Here is a 21264-nt window from a genome sequence, read left to right on the forward strand (position 1 = left end):
TGGGGTACACCGCGTCTGACGGGCCCCTGGGAGCTGAGCCGGTTCCAGGAGGAGTAACACTGAATTAGCTCGGCTCGCAGAGACAGGAGAGCAGCGCCCCTCTCCGGAGAGCGCGCGGGCGCCCGCGAACTCACGCATGCTCACTCCTTCTTTCCTACTTTCCCGCCCCCCCGGGAAACTGGCGAGCCTATGTGCGCAAGCGCCAACTTTCGCTCCGACTCCTCCCTCAAGGGCGGGGACAAACGGGGCCCAAAATGGCGGCCAGCCGCTACCGGCGTTTCCTTAAGCTCTGTGAGGAATGGCCAGTGGACGAGACCAAACGGGGCCGGGACTTGGGCGCTTACCTGCGGCAGCGGGTAGCACAGGCCTTTCGGGAGGGAGAGAACACCCAGGTGACCGGACTGTGGGGTCCGTCTGCAGCGGGGTGGCGGTTGGGGCGAGGGGCGGAAACGACGAGGCACGGGCGGGGCTGACGAGCGGGCAAGCAGTGGGGTCCACGCATGCGCGAGCCTTCCCTCCCTGGCCGCACGTGCGCGCGGCCCCTCCTGTACACCCCACCACCCCTCCCGGAACTTCAGAGAGCGACGACCCAGCCTTTTTATTCAGTGTTCTCCTCTGGCTGCACTGTGGAATTACTGAAGACGCTTTTTAAAAATATAGGTGTCCGGAACCGTACAGCCTTATTGAATTAGAACCTCTGGGGTTGGGGCCTTGTGCTCAATATTTGGTAACTTTCACCAGCTGATTCTGGGTGCAGCCAGAGTTGAGATGGTGTCTGTCGCAGGCTTAGAGCTTCCCTGACATGGTGCTGTTACCTCGCAGTGTTGTGCAGTGACTGAGCCGAACCTCAAGGTCCTCTGCAGGGCCCCAGCTAAGCCTTTGTGTGCTCTCTGGGCCCCTGTAAGTCCATGCAGCAGGTTTGGACCTCAACCCCCTCCCCTGTGTGAGTCATGACCCTACCTTCTCGCTCTCCTCCAGGTTGGTGCTAGGGCGGCTGTGGGGCTCATTCATACACAGCTCATACTCATCGATCACCCGCCATGTGCTGGGAACTGTGCTAGGTGCTGGGGGAGACAGCAGTGAATTAGAAGAGGGCGTGTCCTCTTCTGTCCTCTTCAGCTTCAACTGAAGTTGAAGTTTACATTCTCGTCTGGGACACAGTAAGCAAGTAGACAATGGTAAGAGAGTCCAGATCAGTCCTGTGTTGGATGTCAAATAGAGTAGCATGATAAAAGAGTAATACTGGTTCTGATACAGAAGGCCTGGCCCAGAAGGTGACACATAGATGACGCATGAAGAAGATGAGCTGGCTGTACACTTGGTGGGAAGGGCATTCCAGGCAAAGGTCCTAGGCAGGAAGCAGACTGGCATGTTAAGGAACAGAAAGGAAGCCAGAGTTGCTGAAGGGGAGTGAGTGAGATGGAGTTGCTAAGAGTTGAGGTCAGAGGAGGACAAGAGCCAGGCGCAATAGGGTGTTAACAGGCTCTGGTTAGGAGTTGGATTTTATCATAAGGGCGGTGAGAAGCCATTGGGGAGGTTTGTGAAAACTGACGTGACCTAATTTATTTGTTTTAAAAGATCATTCTGGTTGCATGTGGTGAATGGATTATAGCGGGCAAGGATAGGAACAAGGCAGCTGGAGAAAAGGCTACTCTGGCAAGAAATAATAGTGGTTTGGATGAAGGAGGCAGCACAGGAGACGGAGTGGTGCACTGTGAAGGTTGCTTCAGTGAGACTTGCTAATACAGTGGATGTGACGTAAAGGGGTAAAGAAACCAATGAGAACATCTAGATTTTTTTGGCCTGAGCAACTGGGTGGGAGGAGGTGCCGTTTACTGGGATGAGAAAGACTAGATGAGGAGCAGGTGTGGGAAGAACGTCTTGAGTTCGGTGTTAGACATGTTAAATTTGAGATGCCAAGTGGACTTACCTCCAAGTGAAAATGTCAAGGAGGCAGTGAGATATTTGAGCCTGGGGCTCAGGCAAGAGGTCAGAGGTAGGAAATACGATACATAAACACACAACCTGAAGAAATGACTTTTGCCAAAGTTGGCCACTACCTGTCAAAGCAGGAACATGTTTTTTTGCAGCTTAGCCCCAACAAAGAGCCAAGCCAGACCACCTCCAGGAGCAAGAACATGCCCAGTGGTATCATTGAAACCAAAGTTCAGACTTGGGGGAGGCCGTGGATGAAGTGCCTGGCTATGGGCTTGGGGGAAGGAGTGAGGGGCCACTATGCTGACACACCTTTTACAGTGGTCTTCACTGTTCTGACATAAATCAAGATCTTGAAGGCAAGAATTGTTATCTAGTTCCAACTTTACAAACTCCGTAGACTTTTCTAGGGCTTGCTCCCTACGTATTTTTAGTGTGAGCCTCCTGGGACTAGAGAGGGTGCCATTTATTTTCTCCCCCCGCGCCAGTGTCTAGCATGGTTCTTGGCACATAAAGGACAACCAGTAAATGTCTGGATGAACAGATTGAATAAATGATCGGTTATGACTCATGATACAAAAATCATTTCAATACAGTTGCAGGTGTGGCAGAGCTAGGTAGAGAGAAATAGCGAAGAGTGAGAAGGAATAGTTCTGTGTCCTGAGTGGTGAGAATTTGAAAGCTTGCTGTGTACGGGGACTCCAGAAGGGGGACAGAGCCTGGTCCTTACCGTCAAGAAACTTACCAGTCAGGTAGACATGCAATTTACTGGACTGAGATTCAGATGGAGGCAGGCAGAGACCTGAGGAGGTGAGAGAGTGCGACGTTTGCCTACTTGACTTAGTGTTAGAGGACCCAGAAAAGCTTTCTCTTTTGGAGTTGTCATCTTTTGTCATCACCTGGGGAGATAGTTCTAATTAGCCAAAGGCCCACCAAGATTTGAGTCATAGTTTTAAATGCAAGTCATGGCTTTGTTGATGGTTCTGGAGCCACTGATGAATGCATCCCTAGTAAAGCAAACCAGTATATGATGGGGGCAGCAAGCCCATTACTCAGGACCATTGTCATGGTACCTCATCCTCGTGGCACCTGAGAATGCTCCTGGGCTTAGTAAATCTTGGTGATCATTTGTAGAGGGAGCAGCCCCTTGCCAGAACGGAAAACAGCACTGTGAGTCACTCCCACTGACACCCTGGATCATTTATAAAGCTTGAGAAAGAAAGGAGGTTCTGGTAAACTCTTCATGAAGCTGGCAGCCGGCAGCGAGCATTAGACCCAGCTGGCCGATGGGTGGGGAGCTCCTCCTTGGTTATGCCAGTTGCCAGAAAGATCGGACTAGAGGTGGATGCAGCTCTGCTCCCCAGCCTCCTTGTTCCTGTCGAGGAGAGAGGCAGGCAATCCTGTCGACCTGGCTTCCTGCATGTTAACAGTACCACTGAACACATGGCCTGGCATGCTTTTGCAGGCGTATTCTCATTTAATTTAATCCTCAGTGCAGCTGAGGAAGGTGGCCATCACTTAATTCCCATTTTGCAGACAAGGAAACAAAATCAGAAACCTAAAACAACTTATTCAGGGTCCTCGGGGGAATCAGTGGCGAGACAAGTAAGCAACAGAACCAGCTGTGCCAGTCCTGATCCGGCGTTGCTTCCTTGGTGCCTCCTCTTCCCTCAGCTGCCTTTTCTCCTGAGTTCTTTCTTGCTGAAAAGACCCCTTGTTCCGTGAACATGAAGCCACCACCCCTTTTCCCTCATGCCTTCTTCAAGCCAATGACAGCTTTACCAAAGAAGTAAATATCTCCTGCTTGTTTCCCTACCTGCCTTGCTTTGCCCCAGCCACGACCCCCCTCGTACACATTGGAAGAAAGATGACCCTCAGGTAGGATATCAGTGCAGAAGGGCCGGACTCACTAGAAAACAAATCAGTCATTCAGACTTGAATGCAGAGTACAAAAACCTCCGCCTCCATTAATACCACTTCACTTTGCCCTTTGGGGAGCCTCACGGTCCACCCAGAACCCACCAAGAAGGAGGCGATGGTGGGAAGCAGGAACACACTTAACACCTCTTACACCCTTGGGCCTTTTGTGCAGTATTTTGAAAGTTAATAGTTATGGGTTTTGCCCCTTCTGAATGCAGTTTCTTCAAGGAAACACGTCCCCTGCAGCACCAAGCGCTCAATAAAAGAATCACGACGTGGGGGCAGGTGGAAAACAACTCTGATTGTTGACTTAAGTACAGGGAAAGGGGCCAGTCCTTCTCATGAGTTCTTTAGGCGCACAGGCAGCTTCCTGAAAGATCCCTGGCTGCACACCCACACCCACTAATCTAGCATGGGGCATGGCTCTGGGGAACAGCTTGGAAACACGGCCACCCAGGAAGGGGCTCACCCACCAGTGAGTTCTTTTTTTTTTTTTTTTTTTTTTAAAGATTTTATTTATTTATTCGACAGAGAGAGATCACAAGTAGGCAGAGAGGAAGGCAGAGAGAGAGGAGGAAGCAGGCTCCCCGCTGAGCAGAGAGCCCGATGCGGGACTCGATCCCAGGACCCTGAGATCATGACCTGAGCCGAAGGCAGCAGCTTAACCCACTGAGCCACCCAGGCGCCCCACCAGTGAGTTCTTGCATCATACCTTTAAATCCTATCAGCCTCGTTTGAGAAAAGTTGAACGGTGTCTTGGGTTTGCAGTAATGTAAGTGATAGTTTCAGGTCTCGGGAGAGTGTAAAGGTTGTATGTAATTCTGTTGTCTCAGTCACCAGGCGGAGCCCTGGACTCTGGCTTTCCTCAGTGTGGCAGGGAGCCAGCTCCATCCACCATTGCCTGGTCGGTGCTGGTTTCGGGGACAGCACCTCAGCCATGCCCATGCCCCGCTCTGTGGGGCCCCAGAAGGCCAGTATCCGAGGCATGGCCTAAGGACAGATGGTGCTATTTTTAGCTACAATCTGGAACCCACTGCAAAACTGGAGTTGTGAAGAGACTCATCTGTGAGAGGGAATGCAGACGTCTCCATCTTTTTCCTCCTCTCCCAGTTCCAGGCAGAGCTAGAGCGACCCAAGGTAGTGTTTAGGCTACGGGATGGCAACTTTCTGTGCTCAGTTAAAGATACAGGTGCTCGTCCTCCTAGAGGCATAAATTAGGGACCACTTTAGGTGGGTCCCTGCTTTACTTGGAGCCCTGTGGGTCTGCCTCTTGCCTCCCTGATGAGTGACAGGCAGGTGTGTGAGGTCTTCACTGTCCTCCGATCATTCGTGCCAGCCCGTGTTCTGCTTCTCACCACACGGAAGCCTGTGCCCTGGCCTCCCATTGCCTCTCAAATGGGCTGCCGTGCAAGTGGTTCTTAACCTCAGAATCTAGTGCACCGTGGACACCACCGCCCAAAATGCACAAGGCTTGCCAAGATTTGCTGCCCCTGCCCCAACCCCGGCCCTTGAAGCACTCCTTGGCTCAGCTTAAGACCCTGCTTTGCCTAAAACATCCTTGTCCCCTGCTTTTTCACACGTCCTCCAGCCATTCAGATCCCCATTCCACCCACCCTCAGCTCCTTGCTCTGCGCACTGTGGGACTCTGGCTCTCCCTCTGAACTGTCACTGCGCTGAAACTCAAGACCCCTGCCAGCCCTGCCCTGTCAGCCAGGCCTGGTGACCTGCTCCCACCCCTGATGTCCTGTATCCTGGTGCTCAGTTACACACTACCCCTGGGGCCATGTTTGATATTTAACGCATGCCTGACTTGTCTCCTCTACTTGATTTCCAATTTCTCCAGGGTCGAGGCTGGGTCTTTATTGTCTCCTCACAGCCCCCCAGCAGAGCACTCTGCCTAGTAGGTGCTCAAGAAATAGATTTGCACTAGAATTGAAGGGGGCAGGCTCCCATAACGGAATGAACTCATTTCAGAAGTTCATTACCAAGCCATGAAAACCTTTTTCATAGATCCTCCTGGACCAAATCCAGCTCTACCTTAATTAGCAAAGCAATTTGCAACACCCTTTCCCAAAAGTGCTTATGCGTCCCTTTGTGTGACTAGAATCCGGGCCGCTGTGTGGACCGATTGCAGTCACCACCCAAAATTCAATTTTGAAAATCGAAATCAGTGCCTGCGGCACTGATGTAGATTTGTATGTATAAAAGTTTAATATGGTAAAGAGAAATTTACTGACGACTGAGCAGGGGAAATGCAAAAGGAGCAAAAATAGAGCTATAAAGGACACTATGTCAGTTGAACATCTATTTCATTCACATTTAGGGAGCAGAGCTGAATTTTTCATAATGTCCCACGGCTGCCTTCTTCAAACCCACAGCTGCTATTAGTTCTAAAATGTCCGTAATCTCATTAGGTGTGAATGCAAAATCAGGTAATTTAAAGCTTGTATATAAGAATATTTCTAAAAGTGCACAGAACATTTCATCAGGCAAACTGTATATTTCCAAATTCAGAAACATTTGTGCTGGAGTCTGTGAATAAAGTGTAGGATGTAGGAGTGTGGCAAGGCTTCTGGAATCAGACAGATATTTCTACCAATAATCCTTTTAAATGGTAAATAAGACTTTTTTTTGTGGGGAGCTTGGGTTGGATGTGCCCGGGACTGGAATTGGCTGGAGCTGCATCTGCCCTTAGGCAGTCACACCTGGCCAGAAATGAGCACTCCGGCCTCTCATCACCTCCTCATCACCTCCTTGGAGCTGCTCTTACAGCCTCATATGCACACCTTCTGGCCTCAGATAAGAGGTTGGATGACCAATTCATTTTTTGGTGTTTGGTTCTTGTTAGGTGTTTGGTTCCTTCTCGGATTGTTAATGGAGCACGGGGCATTATATAAAATATCTAGGAGGCTGTGTCGTAAATACTGAAGGAATTTTAAGAGGTTGAGGGAGCTCAGACCATCCCATTGTTTTTACATTCAGACCCTATGCTCTTTGCCCTCCTAGGAGCAGTGCTCTACAGGGGTGACCCCGGCCTCCCTCTGTGCCGCTGCAGAGACGGGAAGGAAGAGGATACCTCATTCTCTCAAGGCTTTAGTAGGAGGTTTCCGAGTTGCCCCATGGTCACCATTAGAGAAGTTGGAGGAGAAGCAGGAGGGGAACTTGCGTGGAGTGATCTCCCATGCCTCCATTACTTCCATGCCTAGCCACACCCCGGTGGTCACATCGGTGAGGGCAACACTGATCTGCTGAGGACACTCTCACTGCCTCATCTCCCCCAGGGTTGTGCTTTCTAGCCGACCCCCTGCCTGCAGAGCCCCCACTTCCTTCAGGTAGCCCCTGCTCGTCCTCAGCCATGACCCTCCCACTGGCCGGTCTCCCCTGGCAGTGTCCATAGCAGTCCTCGTTGCACTGCCACCAGGATTACCTGTCCCCAGGGCTGTCCCGAACACTTCCCTTCTTCCCCTTGTAGTCCGTGAGGTGGAGACAGGCATTGCCTGCCAGAACTGTTCACTACCACTAACACTAAGAAAAGCGAATCACTCACATTGATCAGCGTCCCAGGCCCCAACTTCAGAGCAATCCAGGCATCGCCTCGTTTTTCCTCACACCGCCCTCAGAAATAGGGACTATTATTATCTTTCCTTTTAAAAGGTTAAGTTGGCGGGTATGCTTCAAAAATGTCAGTGCTTGAAAGACGAAAGGCCGGGGAACCGTCCCGGCTGAAAGGAGAAAGCTACATGACAGATAAATGCTGTTGGTAATCCTGGGCCAAAAGGAAATTTTTTTTTTTTTTTAAATGTAAGGATTATAACGGAAACAATGGACAGAACTGGAATATGGATGATGAACTAGATAAAAGTGTTGCATCAATGTCAGGTGTCCTGAATTTGATCACTGAACCGTGGTTATGTAAGAGAAATGCCCTTGTTCTCAGGAAACCCACGGAAATATTATGGCACGAAGGAGCGTCACGCTCCAACTTACTCTCAAATGGATCAGAAGGAAAATACGTATATATAGAGAGAGTGATAAAGCAAATGTGGCAGGTTTTTTCTAAAGTGTGGGGGACGGGGAGATTGCATGATTTGCCCAGCATCCTGGGTCTGATAAGTGAAGGAGCCAAGATTCCAAGGCAGGAGGTGTGACTCCACTGCTCTTCACAGCCATGGAGACCTGCTCATACACAGGGCCGAGCACACTGCAGGTTCTTGGTGCGTGGTTTTTTTTTTTTTTTTTTTTTTAAAGATTTTCTCTCTTTTCCTTTTTTTTTTTTTTTTAAAGATTTTATTTATTTGACAGATCACAAGCAGGCGGGGAAGCAGGCTCCCACTGAGCAGAGAGCCCGATGCGGGGCTTGATCCCAGGACCCTGAGACCATGACCTGAGCCGAAGGCAGAGGCTCAACCCACTGAGCCACCCAGGCGTCCCTTGGTGCCTTATTTTTAAATTTGTAAGTGAGCCCATGCACACAAGAATGAAGACCGCAGGCAAAAGATGAAATGGCACGATTTTCTTTTGATAATTGACATAATATTTAAAACTTGGTGCTGGCGTTATTCTGTTTCCTTTTGTGTCTCGCACACTCTGTTCTCCCTTCCGTGTTAGCTCGTGGTTATGCACGTTCCACTGAAACCACAATGTTTGAAATGCTTTCCTCTGAAGTGTGTGCTGCAGAATTCAGTTCCAGCTGGACTTCCCCTCTCCCCCGCCCCAAGAACACTGCCCTACAGGGCTCAGGACCCAGTCCCAGCCTTAGGTTTTTCCATTCCTTCCTTTTGTTCAGCCCTCTGCGCCAGTCCACCCAAGTAATGCCTTTGATTATTACTCAGTGAACCCTGGCTACCTCCTCAGCCCCAAATCCTCTCTCTTCTGATGTGGCTACCTGGGCCTTGTCGTGGTGAGTGGCCTGAACCCGGGGATGGATCAAGTAAAATTACATGATGGATTGTCTTTTTTGGTTGGCTGTGAAAGGGGGGACCTCATTTGACACGTGCACAGAGGCAGAAACAGAGCGACCTTATTAAAACACTTAATTACTTATTTATTTATGCTTTGCCTTCTTCGAGAAAGGATTTAAGTTGGAAAAATCCATCATTTGAATTCTAGGGAAAAACATAAACGAGAAAGTTTTTTTTTTCAGGGGAACTTTCAGAATTCTTGGAATCGTGCAAGGAACCATAGGTAAAATAATAGTGAGGGCAGAAGGAAGGGAAAACTAAAAAGTGGGATGAACGGGCAAACCACCTCACGTCTACGTGTGTCCATGTTTCTTGCAGTTTCCAGCAAGGGCACCAGGGTGTCCTGATTTTTCTCCCTCTATTTGCAAGGCCTCAGTGTTTGCGCCCTTTCCTTTCTAGCAGGACCTAATTGGACTCTCCCTCTGGATTCTCAATTCAACTATCTCATCTTTAACTACTGCCTTCATCATGTTTCTTTCCTTGTAAAATTGTAATGGCTCACCATAGATGAAAGCGCAGACAAATTTTTTTTTTTTTGCCTTTCATAAAAGAGTATTTAATACATTTTATATTGAAGGTTTAACTCAAAAAACTCTTGCTCTTTCTTCCACCCAAGCTCTTACTGCATATTCAGGCCATCAGCCAGACTGATCTGGTGTGAAACATAGACAGCATCCGGGTCTCTTGCTCACACCATCCCTCCACCTAGAAGGCCTCACCGCTCTCGCTTCTGCTCCCCAACTCCTGTGCATCCTTCAGAACCCAGCTCAGTCTCACTCTCACCATACGCTGAGCCTATGAATCACCCCTTCGCCCCCCGACCCTGGTTGCTTCCCACACCACCATGAGGTTCACCCTTCTGATACTATATTTTCATTGCCGTGGCTCCACTGCCGCTGGTGTGGTGGTCCACTAGTCACAGATGCTCAACAAACATTTGTTTGCCATTGATGGAGTTTTTCCGCAGGCTGGGGAGTGGATGAGGTCAAGCCATCACGGAAAGGTGATTTCTAATAGCTTTCTCATCACTGGAGCTGGAGGCCAAATTGGCTTCCCATGGAGGGGAAAAACTGGTGCTAAGCGGCAGGCTGCTTCATTTGCATTGTGGAAGCGGGGTCCTAACTGGAGGTGCAGACGCAGGGCAGGGTGGAAGCTGGAAGCCGGCTTGTTTGCTTACTTCCTTGGGGGGCTCTTTGTTTTTCAGATTGCAGAGCCTGAGGCCTGTGATCAGATGTATGAAAGCCTAGCACGACTTCATTCAAACTATTACAAACACAAGGTGAGTGGGTCAGTCTTTTTTATATCCCCAGCCCTCAGACTGGAAATGACCAATGAGAGTGAGTGAAAAATCTGATTATATGGTGCTTTGTGAAGAAGTGTGGTTTTGCGCCTTTTAAATGCAACCAGTAATTTCAACCAAGCCAACAAGGGCGCCTGGTAGAGGCTTTTAGGTCACCTAAATAAAAGCTATTTATAATTTTGAATAACAGCCATGTGTTTTATAGACCAGTGTGTGCTCCGGGTGTATCTGACGCCTATTGAGCCTTACCTGTTATTTTCCCATCTTCTCTGATGGAGCTGGCATTTCCCCACATTCGTGATAAAGATGGGTGCTTCGGGAACGTCCTGTCAGACAAAGCTGGGCTTTTCCTCAGCCCTGATGTGATTACTGTCAAATTCCGTTCAGCGTGGTTTTCCCCAGACTGGAACAATGTGTTCAGTAACTCTCTAGAGATACACACACCAAATGCCTAGCCTACAGGGAAAAGGGATTTCTTCTAAATCCTCGCAACTCAGAGTGGGGTCTGTGAGCAGCCATGCACGCATCTCCCTGCCCCTGCCCCCAACTGGTTAGAAATGCAGAATGGGGGGGACCACACCCAGACTTCCTAAATCACACAGGCTTTTTCCCCCCAGGCTTCTTGGATCCATTCAGGCGAGGCCAAGTTTTTGACCTCTAGGTGGCGCTGCTCTTCTAGCCGGGCCCCTGACTTGCGGAGGCCCACGCTGGGGAACTGTGCAGAAGAGTAAGGCTTCTCAAGGATCATCAGGTCTCTGACGTTTTGCTGCAGAACTAATCTCTCCCCCACCTTCTCTGTCCTCTCTGCCCCATGTGACCAGTACCCTCGGCCCAGAGACACAAGCTTCAGTGGCCTCTCTGTGGAAGAGTACAAGCTGATCCTGTCCACAGGTATTGACAGCCCCGCTGCCCTTTCTGGTCGGTTTGCAAATGATTCTTTGAGTTCGAGCAGCCAAGGGGAATTGTCTAATAAGACCACGCTGCATGATGGAAAGTCTTGTGGAATAGCCTAGAGGAAAATCTGAAGCTTGAGGGCTCATGCTTTTTGGCCATGGAATATGAAGAAGGTCAAAGGCATTATTTTAAAAAAGAAAATCCATCTTTAGAGCTTTTAAATTCAAGCCTGGGCAGCAGGGAACAGGGGAATTCATATTTGCCAAATGGAAGTAGTTGAAATCAGGATGGAAGGAAAATGATTTTATTTTTATGGTCCTAAGGGGGCCTTATAAACAATGAGGGTTTTAATTAAAACAAAAAGCCATTCAATAAACTTGTATGGGGATATCCGTGGAAGAGTTATCTGACCCAGGGGACGTGGTTTGTGGGTTAGATATGGGTTTAACTAGGTACATTTGGGAGTTGTTGACAAACCTCAATTAACAGGAAAGGAAATACCTTGCCTAGCCGTCCCCTCCTTACTTCCCCATATCCATTGTCACCAAAAGGGGAGTTGAGGGTAGTGGCAAGGGGAGCCTGGGTTGAAGTAGGGAGGGTCTGGAAAATTACTATTTTTACTGCCAAGGATACCATATACAAAAATAGGCTAACCTTTTCTGCAAGGGCACGGCCCTGAAATATTTGCCTTCTGGTACCCTAGAAACTTCTCTTTCCTATTCCTCTGACAGCCTTTCAGTGACTGAGTTTTGGGGATTTGGCCTTCCAGAGAACACTTAACCTTCTGAACAGAAGTGGTATCACCTGCTATCGTATGTCAGCTCTGATCCTATTTTTGTTACAGTACTCTGGAAAACTGGGGTAAAGATATTTTGGCCAGGCAGAATTACTTTATCGACAGTTTTTAAAAATACGTACATAAATGTATTCCCCTGTCCCTAGGCCCATGCAGTTACCAGCAATGATGCACTGTGTCACTCTGAGGGCCCCAGAGGGTTTGAACAAAGTTTGAACTTGAAATTAGAATGGAAATAAGTTCCAGAGGCCCAGCCTCCGCCCTTAGCCTCTGGACACATCTGCGAGTGGGGCAGGGGGGTGAGGAAGGGGCAACAGACTCGGCAGCAAAGGACAGGGAGTTGGAAGACTTCCACCACTGACCTGTGGTTCCAACTTGTTGTGGCTGGGAGCTCGACTCTGGGAAATTTGCTGATAATTTGTTTTCACAATAAGCCTCATATGTTTTTGTTGCAACTGTTTGGCACAAGCTCCTGATTGTTTCTTCTAACACGGCAAGAATACACACCTTACAGTGTTTGAGGGCTTGGCGAGTCCGAAATGTGGCCAAGGTCTCGGGCCCAAGTGTGTTCCCCTGGGCTTGGGGTCATGGTAGACTCTGAGAGAGTCCTCGTGGCTCGCAAGTGGGCGAGGACCCCTCAGCCTCCCTTTGTGCCCACAAGACAACCTAGACTTCTGGAAAGATTTCAGTATGGGATGTTGGGCTCATGGCTGAGGTAGAGCGTATGTCCTCATTTAGTCAAGAGCCCATCGACCATAAATGTAAGTTGCCTTTTTGTTCAGAAAAGCTCTTCTTTTTCTTCTCCAGAAGTTTTGTTAACCAAGGAAAATCTAGGCTATGAAATTAAAACAATACTATGTGAAAATCTAAATTTACAGTACAGATAAAATTAGGCAGCATAGAACTTTAGCCCTAGAGAGCCTTTAGATGGGTGGTTGGTTGGGGGGGGTTGCAAATCTGCCACATCGCTGTGTGACGACGTCTGGAGACATTTTTAGATGTCCCTGCTCAGGGCCTGGTAGGGGGGCTGCTACTGACATCTAGTGGGGAGAGGCCAAGTTGCTGCTAAACGTCTTAGAGTGAGCAGGTCAGCCCCACAACAAAGGACTTAGTGACCCAAAATGTCAGTAGCACCGAGACTGAGACAGCTGGTTTTGGGGTCTCTGGGATGTGTGTGTTGTGTGTGTGTCCTTAAACAAGGGCCCCACTAGCTCTCACCGACCAGCTCCCTGCCACCTTCGTAGCTGAGAAGATGGCCAGCTTTTCCTGAGTGCAGGCCAAGCGCCAAGCAGATTTTCCTCTTACTTTCTTTAGTCCACAACTTTGGAGGCGGGTGTTTTGACCTCCACCTTACAGATGAGGATTCTGAGGCTAACAGGGTTGAATCATTTGTGGCCCAGTGAGATGATCGGTGGGGATCCCAGGTCCATCTCCCGCTGCCCCCCGCCCTGGGCCTGCTCAAGCCCACAGCATATGGTGGGCCCACTCTGCCCGGCTTCATGTCCCAGCTCTGCTGCTTCTGAGCTGTGTGACCTGAGCAAGTTACCTGGCCTCCCTCAGCCTTAATTTCCACATCTGAGAAGTGGAGACAGTAAGGCCTGCCAAGTTTTAAGAGGAGGCCTCTGGGCCCATGGGATATGTTGCTGATGGGATGGTGCCATTCCTTTGCTGGTCCTGTGGAACCGGGCATCGGGGGGTGGGGGGCATGTAGATGTGGGCAGAGGGCACAGTAAGTCACAGGGTGCTTCGTGTGGGCCTGCTACGCAGGTACTCCCTCTCACAGACCACGCTGTGTAAAAATCAAGGTGTGCTCAGATGGCAAGAGCCCGTGGGGCCAATTTACATAATCATATTGCCGACTTCAGTCTATTTCTTGTGTTCCCCTCTTGCAGACACCTTGGAAGAGTTTAAGGAAATGAATAAAGGCATGTGGAAGAAACTGCAGGAGAAGTTTGCCCCCAGGAATCCTGAGGAGAAGCAGAAGGCCTGGGCTCGGCCCTTATCTCGCCCGCGCACCTAAGTGTGGAGTCTTGTACATTGATTGTCATCATAAATAAAACTGCCCTAATTTCCCCATCGTCACAGTTTGGGAATCTCCTCAGCCTCACAAGAAGGAAGCCCTTGCTGCTCTAAAGAAAGCTGCCTGAGAAGGGATGCCGTCGAGCGTCCGCCCTGCCCGCCGGTCAGGGTAGGGAAGTCTCCAGAAGAGAGGAAATGTGGGTCTCTGTCTGGGCCGGAGAAGGGAAGGTGCCGGGACCTCTGGGCAAGGTGCTTCCTGCGCAGCCAGGGGAGCCCCACCTGCCAGCGGGGTTCTGGCTGGCTCCTGGCGAAAATCTCAGGCTCGCTTTTGTTGTAAGAGCTCCTGGGGGAGAGCCAGAAATAGTGGTAAATATCGAAGAAGGCATTCTGTTGCCAGCAGAGAGCAGCAGGAGGTGGTGTCGCGGAGAGATGAGAAGAGCCGGCTTGGCCCTCATTCCCACTGACTGACTCAGAAGGACGGAGCCCAGTCCTCTGCTCCTGACCTTGCAGAAAACCCATGTTCCTGGTTGGCTTAAGGGCCAGAGTAAAGCTACGGACGGGCCTTGGCCAGGCGGGGCCTCAGATCACTGGGCTTCAGCCCTCTGGGCAGGTTGTGTGGGAGGTCACAGGACAAAAACGCCTGGGGCCGGAGCCACACGGGGTCACCTTATTATTCCACAGAACCTTAGCTCTTCCGTAAATGTTCATGTTCCCCACTTGAGCTTTCTTCTGTTAAGCACAGAGCTGAGAGAAGGGATAGGGCAGGGGCTGATGGCACCCCTCAGGGGGAAGTGAACATGAGCTCTTAACCCCATCTGTACCTAGACTCCTCAGTGTGTGCTGAAGTACAGACAATAAAATACACCCAGTTCCCCTGCAACACAGTTCTCTGGTAGTGCTGCAAGATGGGATGCACTCAGGTATCTACCAAGAACCCGAGGTGAGGCTGGGCTGGTGGGGAAGGGCTCATATTCTGTCCCCTGCCCGTGCGCCGCAGGAACCCGCACAGCCCCCGGGGAGCATAGGAATCCGCATTCTTTCCCCACAGCCTGGAGTTCTATTAATTTATTTAAGGCAATTAACATATTAGTTCTTAGGCCAAAGGATTTGTAAAATGTTACACCAAGAGATAAAACAAGCAGTCCAAAACCAGCCACTCAAACACACCCAGGCCCTGTCATGTGGGCCAGCGATTGTTGTCAGCAGGCCTACTAGGAAGGGGCAGGTCCCAGGAGCAAGGCTCTTCATCCTCAGGTCAGTCTCCCTGGGGCAGAGCCAGAGTGGTGGCCTGAACGGTGAGGTCTTCGTGCTGTCCACAGCAGATTCGAGGCCCAGGCATGGCCCCCTTTGAATAAGTTAAATACCAGCACTAAAATCACTAGCAACGGCAGCATTACGGCACCTCCCTGGGGTGCGGGCAGAGGCCAAAATGTAGTGCTTAGAACAGAGAGGGGACCCCACTCCTAACGACCCCCACAAGGAGGAACACAGGAATGTCAGTTACTGCTTTAAGGGACAAAGCGATTGTCTTTCAAGACGGCTTCTCTTCCTCTAAGGCATTAAGGTAAGCGGAGTCCCAGGGACATTCTGAGTTGTCTCTAAGGGCTCTAGGCAGGACTGGCAGCCCCATGGCCCCCCACACCGCACCGGCCAGAGCCTGGGATGGCTCGGGGGTGTCCGGCAGAGTGGGATCTGGAGACCAAGTGGGCCCCTGGCCTGGAGAGGCTGGCAAACTGGCTGGGCCCCCTGACCCACAGGAAGGGGCAGCATTCCAGTCGCCACTGTCCGTGATGACCATCCCCCATCGGGGCTTCCAGCGGCTCTCAGCGGCTCATGCAGTTCTGGACGTCCACGAAGCCCAGGCGTTGCCTGCGTTTCCGCTGCTCTGTCATCTAGGATTAAACGGGCCCACGCGTCCGGTCAGGGAGCCTGGCACTCACTCCCACCGTGGGCACCGGGGAGGGGCCAGTGCCCGCCCCCCACCCCCTGCCTAGTGGGCCCAGCTGCTGTTCAGCGCTGGCAGCAGGCCAAGGCCCCCCCAGGGTGCACTGAGGATGTCAGCCCCAAACCCTTGTCCTCAATTAGTGCATCACGAACCCCTGATGTGGTGCAGCTGGGGAACCACCCCACCTAAAAGAGGGGCTGCCTAACCTCATTTAGCCACTGCCAGATGGCGAGGAGGATGCTCTGGGCAAGAGGGGACCTTGACAAGTGGAAGGATGCCCTGACCTCCCTGATCACCAGTGAGCCCTTCAGACAGCCTCCCTAGCAGCTGCCAGGGGTGAGGTGGGGAGTGAGGGGGAAAGACCTCTCACACCTCTACCAAGTGTCCACTTGACCCTTTCTTCCAGGGGCTCACAGACAGGAGCTGCCAACCTCAAGTCTGGTTTTCCATGAGGGAGAGAGTGTCTCTGAAACCTTCAGTCTTCCACCCCAGACCCAAGAAGGAAAGGAAGGGGTGTGAAGGCCCAGCACCCTCCCCCTCTCCCCCATGGCAGGCTGGGCTGTGACCCCACCCCCAGTGAGGCTCTGAAGCTGGGGACCCCAAGGGTGGGACTGGGTACACACCTGCTCCTTGAGCTCGTTGAGCTGGGCAGTGAGGTGGGACACAAGCTTCATGGTGGAGTTGAGCTTGTCCTGAAGAATCCGGATCTCATTCTGCTCCCCTTCCCCCTCATTGCACACTAGGGACATGGCCCTCATCCGGGGGAACCAGTCCAGGTTCTTGTTCTGAAAAAGGTCCCCCACGGGATAAGCAAGCTGGGCCCAGCCTAGGACGGCCTCATTTAGAAAAGCAATAAGGGAGGGGAGCCTGCTGTCACACCCTGGACAAATTACTCCCCGGGGACTTGTCAGGGGAAAATCTGAACCGACTGGGGTTCTCTCTGACCCTGGGCAGGGCGGAGAGACCAGTGCCCTGGGACAGGCTAACTTCCGTTCCACAGCCTCAAGTCTCACTGCTATCAGCACCGTCTGTTTTTACTCGCCTGACACCCCACGAGAGGAGGAGGGGGGCCTCTGCACCAGACCCCGAAGCTCCTTCCTTCCGCCCAGCCCCGTCTGCCCCTCATGCTCCACACCCCAGGAAGATTCGAGCCAGACACATGGCTCATCGAGCAAGGGGAGGTCTGCCGAGGACAGCTGGCATCTGATGTGTCTGAGAGGCAAGGCCACATTTCCCAGGATGGGGGAGGAGGGGAAGGGGGCCACCAGGTGTCTGGCTCCTTGTCACAAGCTGGGAGTTCTCAGACCATCAGATAAACCTGTACTCAAAGATCAAATTATAGACTTAAGAAATAGTAGAACTCCCCCATTTCTCCCCAACTAAATAGGTCTTTCCTTTTAGCCTGCAATTTATCCATTGTGCGGTGATTAGAAGCTGCACTACATCTGATGGAATGGACGGGCTTCCTCTTCCCGAAACACTATGAGACCTTTTTTTAATTATTATTATTTTTCACTGCTGTCACTGCCTCCCTTACTACAGAAATTGGACAGATTATCTCTGATCCCTCCTAGATCTGATAGTTGCAAGTTATCCCAGCCTCCCTCTCAGCCTAGACCATCCAAAGCTTTTGGGAAGCTGCCATTCCTCTCGCTGAGCTGGAAAAGGCCCCTTGAGAACGTCCACAGAGCAGCAGCCGGGTGGAATCCCCTGATTCCTCAGTATCGGGCAACCAAGGGCCTGGGGAACCCCGTGCACGTCCTTTGGGGCTGACAGGTTTGCTGTGGGCTTTTCCCGGACAACTGAGCCTGTGAAGGAGAGCTCAGAGGCCTCTCCAGCCTTCCCACAAGTGTTCCCAGATATCCCACCCCAGTGGCCATGGTTGCTCGTCTCCAGGGCCACACCTTGATCATCTGGGCCACGTAGCTCTCGGGCCCCGTGTAGTCTGTCTTGTTTTTCACACGGACTAGCACGATGAAGTACAGGTAGTTCCACATGTTGTGTTCGAACTTGATGTGCTCCTCAAAGGATACCGTCTTGTTATCAAACTTGTCTCTCTCCAACCCTGAGGGTGTGGGGGGTGAGGATGAGACCGTCAGCCTCCCACAGCCATCACGGGGCTCCCTGGTCGAGCAGATACCGCCTCTGGGTGCAGTGGGGGGGGGGCATCTGGTCTCAGGCTGATGGGTCTGGTAAACACATGTGACAGCCCACCCCGGCCTATGTAGATCACTTCTATTTAAGGCTCTAGCCACTTAGCCGTGGAGAGCCCCCACCCCCACCCCCCCTCCGCCACAGCTGCAGCCCTCCACAGGCCGAGGACTGAGGCAGCCAGCTTTCCGAGCCCAGGGGGAGGAAACAGGGATAGCTGAGAAGGAATCTTGTCCCGCAGGTGCCACTGGCTCCTCTGCCTGGGGTGAGGGGACTAGCACCTCAAACCACAAGTGGGAAAAGCTTTGGACAGAGACCAGAGAGCTTCGGTTTCCTCTGAAGCTCTTTCCCACTCCCTTCTATTACCCCAAGCTCAGGCAGGGTCCTGTTCTCCCCAGGGATAGGAGGAGCAAACCGCCATCAAGCTGTCAGCCCCCCGGGGACCGTGGGAACCAGGGAAGGGCCCAACTGAGGCCGCCCCAGACCCGCCTCGGCCCCCCGAGGGGCAAGAGCAGGGCCTCACCACAGATGAAGCACGTGGTCTTGAGAATCTCTTCCTTCTTCTGCTTCTCGCTGCGCAGATCGGCGAAGGTGTCGATGATCACTCCGAAGATGAGGTTCAGCACAATGATGATGACGATGAAGAAGAACAGGAGGTCGTAGACCACCCGGGCTGGGAAGAGAGACTCCTGCAGGGGGTGGGCAGGGCCCAGTTCACCCAAGCAGGCCAGACTCAGGCTGGGGGGGGGGGGGGGTCAGGGCCAGACTCAGGCTGGGGGGGGGGGGGTCAGGGCCAGGACAGAGGGGAATGAAGGCCCCCAGCTCCTACAGCCCTAAAGGCAGCAATGCTGACCCAGCTTCACTCCCACACCCTTGTCACTGAAGCTGCAGGCCTGGACTGTGGGTCAGGAAAGAGCGGACTCAGGATACCAGCTAGGCCTGAGCCCTGTGGACATAGCTTGGCGTGGGGCACTAAGGTTGCAGGTGGAGGCTTATCTCTGCCCTCGATTTTTACATGGGGGCAGAGCCAGCTCCAAACTCCTCTGCCCTGCCCTGGGGATGCCTGGCCTCACACATTCTAGAACTTTCGCCAGGAAGCGGCTTCTTGCCCCCACGTGACTGGGGAAGACTGGCTACCGGTAATGCCTGGCTGCCTGAGTCAAACCCTGAGGCCTCCTCATGGAGCCAACTCAGCTTCCCCGCCCTGCCCAACCCCCTGTGGGTGAGGGCTCTGCCTCACAGATGAAGCCAGTGTAGCCGGGGATCCGCCTGACATCTGACTCACACCTTCCCTAGCCTGGGCAAAGCTTGATTGCCAAGGTCTCTCCTGAGAGCAACCATGGTGAGCTGGTGGGATGTGGGAGCAGAGGGGGGCGTTTCTCAACATCCACGTGACTGCGCGCTGACTGGTGGGAGAGCAGGGAAAGTGGACGCCTGACGGGGGCTTGAGACACTGAAGACTGGGTGGCTTCGGGGACCAAGCTGCTCTGCCAGGCCATGACCCCATGGCAGGACCTCACCGTGGCTGACTGGGCCAGGGCTTGGGCCACATGGATCTGGGAGCAGGGCAAGGGATGCTCACGTCTTTGGAGGGCTTTCGGAGAATGTCGCCCACGCCGCCACCATTGCGCAGCCCGTGATTCATGACAGTGACGATGCACATCAGCAAAGTGTCACAGGCCCGCTCCGTGCTCTCCAGCTCTCCGTTCCCTACACACGGAGCGTGTGCTCAGACCCAGGCCGAGCCCCCTGCCTCTGTGCCCCCTTCCCCAGGCTCCTGAAACACACTGCCCTCACCTTCCGGGACCTCAGGCACCGAGACCCCCGAGACACAGTTCAGCTTGTCCCCACTGCATGTACCCATGAGCGTGGCAGCTCCATGTGGCATCCCCAGGGGGCTGGCTAGAAAGGACACAGAGGAGGTCACCAGGATGAGGACACAGCAGGCCTTACCATTCCCCTGGTTGTGTCCCTAGCATCATACCCTCCACGAACCCTTCCATCCTGTGAGCTCCCAACTCTGCCAGACGACAAGGGAAGGGTCTTTGTGTCCTTGCCCCCACTGGGCTGTGCACAAAGGGCAGAAGGGGGGTCTGCACCCCTGAGCCTGGCACATAGGCAGTCCCAGCAAATACCGAGTTGAACACGAACGCCGGGGTCTGTAAGCAAGAGGCTCTCCCACCCCCCTCAGTCTGTGCCAGGCAAGAGAGAGGCAGAATGGTGTGAGCCAGACCTCCCTGGAACCCAAGAGGAGAAACTGAGGCACAGAGCCTGGTGGAGAAGCACTCCCAGGGCCTGGGCCTGACATAGGTCATTTGTGGACCACGCCCCCCAGGCTCCCACCCCCGCCAAGGAGAGGAGCCGTCAGACCTCCAGAGTGATTGCCCGGCAGCCGGTCGACCTCGAGGATGAAGTCGTCCTTGAGGAAGAGGAAGCCAACGATGGAGAAGAGGTAGACAAGGATGAGGGCCAGTAGGGCAGTCAGCAGGATGGAGCGGCCATTGCGAGTCACGCTCTTGATGACGTTGAACAGTGTCTCCTCACGGTAGATGAGGTCAAAGAGCTGCCGGGCAGGGACAGGGCCATGGGACCTGGGCCTGTGGGACCGCAGGTGCCGCTGGATCCCAGGGCTGCGCTGCTCCCACTGGTTTCCCACAGGCTCTTCCAGAAGCTTGAGGGGAGCCCCGATCACTCCCATACCCCTGCCAGTACCTGCCCCCAGCAGGCTCACCAGGATACTGTAGAAGAGCTCGTGGACAAAGAGGCCCAGGACACTAGTCAGGATGTAGCCCACATGGTAGAGGAACTCCATGTCCATGACCATGGCCTTATAGCCCCGGATGAAGGTACCGCGGTTGCCCACGAAGCTCACCACAAAGACAATCTTGTTGGTCAGCTGGAGGCATGGACAGGGCAGTGGGATCAGTGTCCCACCACCCACCCCGGATCTCCACTCCCTGCTGCTGGGCCTGCCCCGCCACCCTGCCTTGCTCCAAGTATGCTTTATTTCCAGCTGCCAGGAACTGTCATCACATTACAAATCTTTGACGTCTACGGTGTGAACAGTGCCTCTGGGCAGTGCTCCACTAACCCCATGTACACAGCAGCCATGGAGCTGGGGCCCCACAGTGACTCCCACCGTGACTCCCCACAACTGGCTCAGAGTGTCAGTTGCCCCAGTTGATCACGGGCGACGGAGGAGGCTCAGAACAGCCCCACCCGTGGGTCTTTAACAAACTTGGCCCCATTCACAGGGACGGGGTGGGGGGTAGGGCAGAGCAGTGGACTGTGGGGAGGCAGACAGCCAGCATGAAGTCCTACTGCCCCGTGAGCGCAGGGGTGG

General features: G+C 52.7%; 2 protein-coding genes and 1 long non-coding RNA gene across 6 annotated transcripts in view; 1 reads left to right on the top strand and 2 right to left on the bottom strand.

Annotated features, from left to right (window-relative positions):
* Positions 1 to 217: 217 nt before the first annotated feature.
* LOC131834232 (ubiquinol-cytochrome-c reductase complex assembly factor 2) lies at positions 218 to 13884 on the top strand. The gene is made up of 4 exons (XM_059178613.1): positions 218 to 392; positions 10021 to 10095; positions 10938 to 11007; positions 13699 to 13884. The coding sequence occupies exons 1-4, from the start codon at positions 255 to 257 to the stop codon at positions 13824 to 13826; spliced, it is 411 nt and encodes a 136-aa protein (XP_059034596.1). The 5' UTR covers positions 218 to 254; the 3' UTR covers positions 13827 to 13884.
* LOC131834233 (uncharacterized) lies at positions 963 to 4645 on the bottom strand. 2 transcript variants are annotated; one of them, XR_009354795.1, is made up of 3 exons: positions 4568 to 4645; positions 2681 to 2737; positions 963 to 1064 (listed from the first exon to the last, which is right to left on the bottom strand). It is a non-coding gene; the product is annotated as an uncharacterized LOC131834233 (long non-coding RNA). The 2 variants fall into 2 exon arrangements; XR_009354796.1 differs by having other exon boundaries at positions 2681 to 2834.
* Positions 13885 to 14875: 991 nt separating the features above from the next.
* Positions 14876 to 21264, bottom strand: part of ITPR3 (inositol 1,4,5-trisphosphate receptor type 3) — a 66839-nt gene continuing 60450 nt past the window's right edge. For 2 of the 3 annotated variants that reach the window (XM_059178610.1, XM_059178608.1), the window contains exons 51-58: positions 20653 to 20817; positions 20292 to 20484; positions 19719 to 19823; positions 19504 to 19631; positions 18445 to 18610; positions 17675 to 17835; positions 16394 to 16555; positions 14876 to 15717 (exon numbers count right to left, since the gene is read on the bottom strand). In XM_059178610.1, coding sequence (XP_059034593.1) covers positions 15649 to 15717; positions 16394 to 16555; positions 17675 to 17835; positions 18445 to 18610; positions 19504 to 19631; positions 19719 to 19823; positions 20292 to 20484; positions 20653 to 20817 — 1149 coding nt within the window. In that variant the 3' untranslated portion in view covers positions 14876 to 15648. Of the gene's footprint in view, positions 15718 to 16393; positions 16556 to 17674; positions 17836 to 18444; positions 18611 to 19503; positions 19632 to 19718; positions 19824 to 20291; positions 20519 to 20652; positions 20818 to 21264 lie in introns of those variants that run through there. The other variant, XM_059178611.1, reaches the window with a different exon arrangement.

The sequence above is a fragment of the Mustela lutreola genome, chromosome 6 (genome assembly GCF_030435805.1).
Source record: "Mustela lutreola isolate mMusLut2 chromosome 6, mMusLut2.pri, whole genome shotgun sequence".
NCBI classification, from domain to species: Eukaryota; Metazoa; Chordata; class Mammalia; order Carnivora; family Mustelidae; genus Mustela; species Mustela lutreola.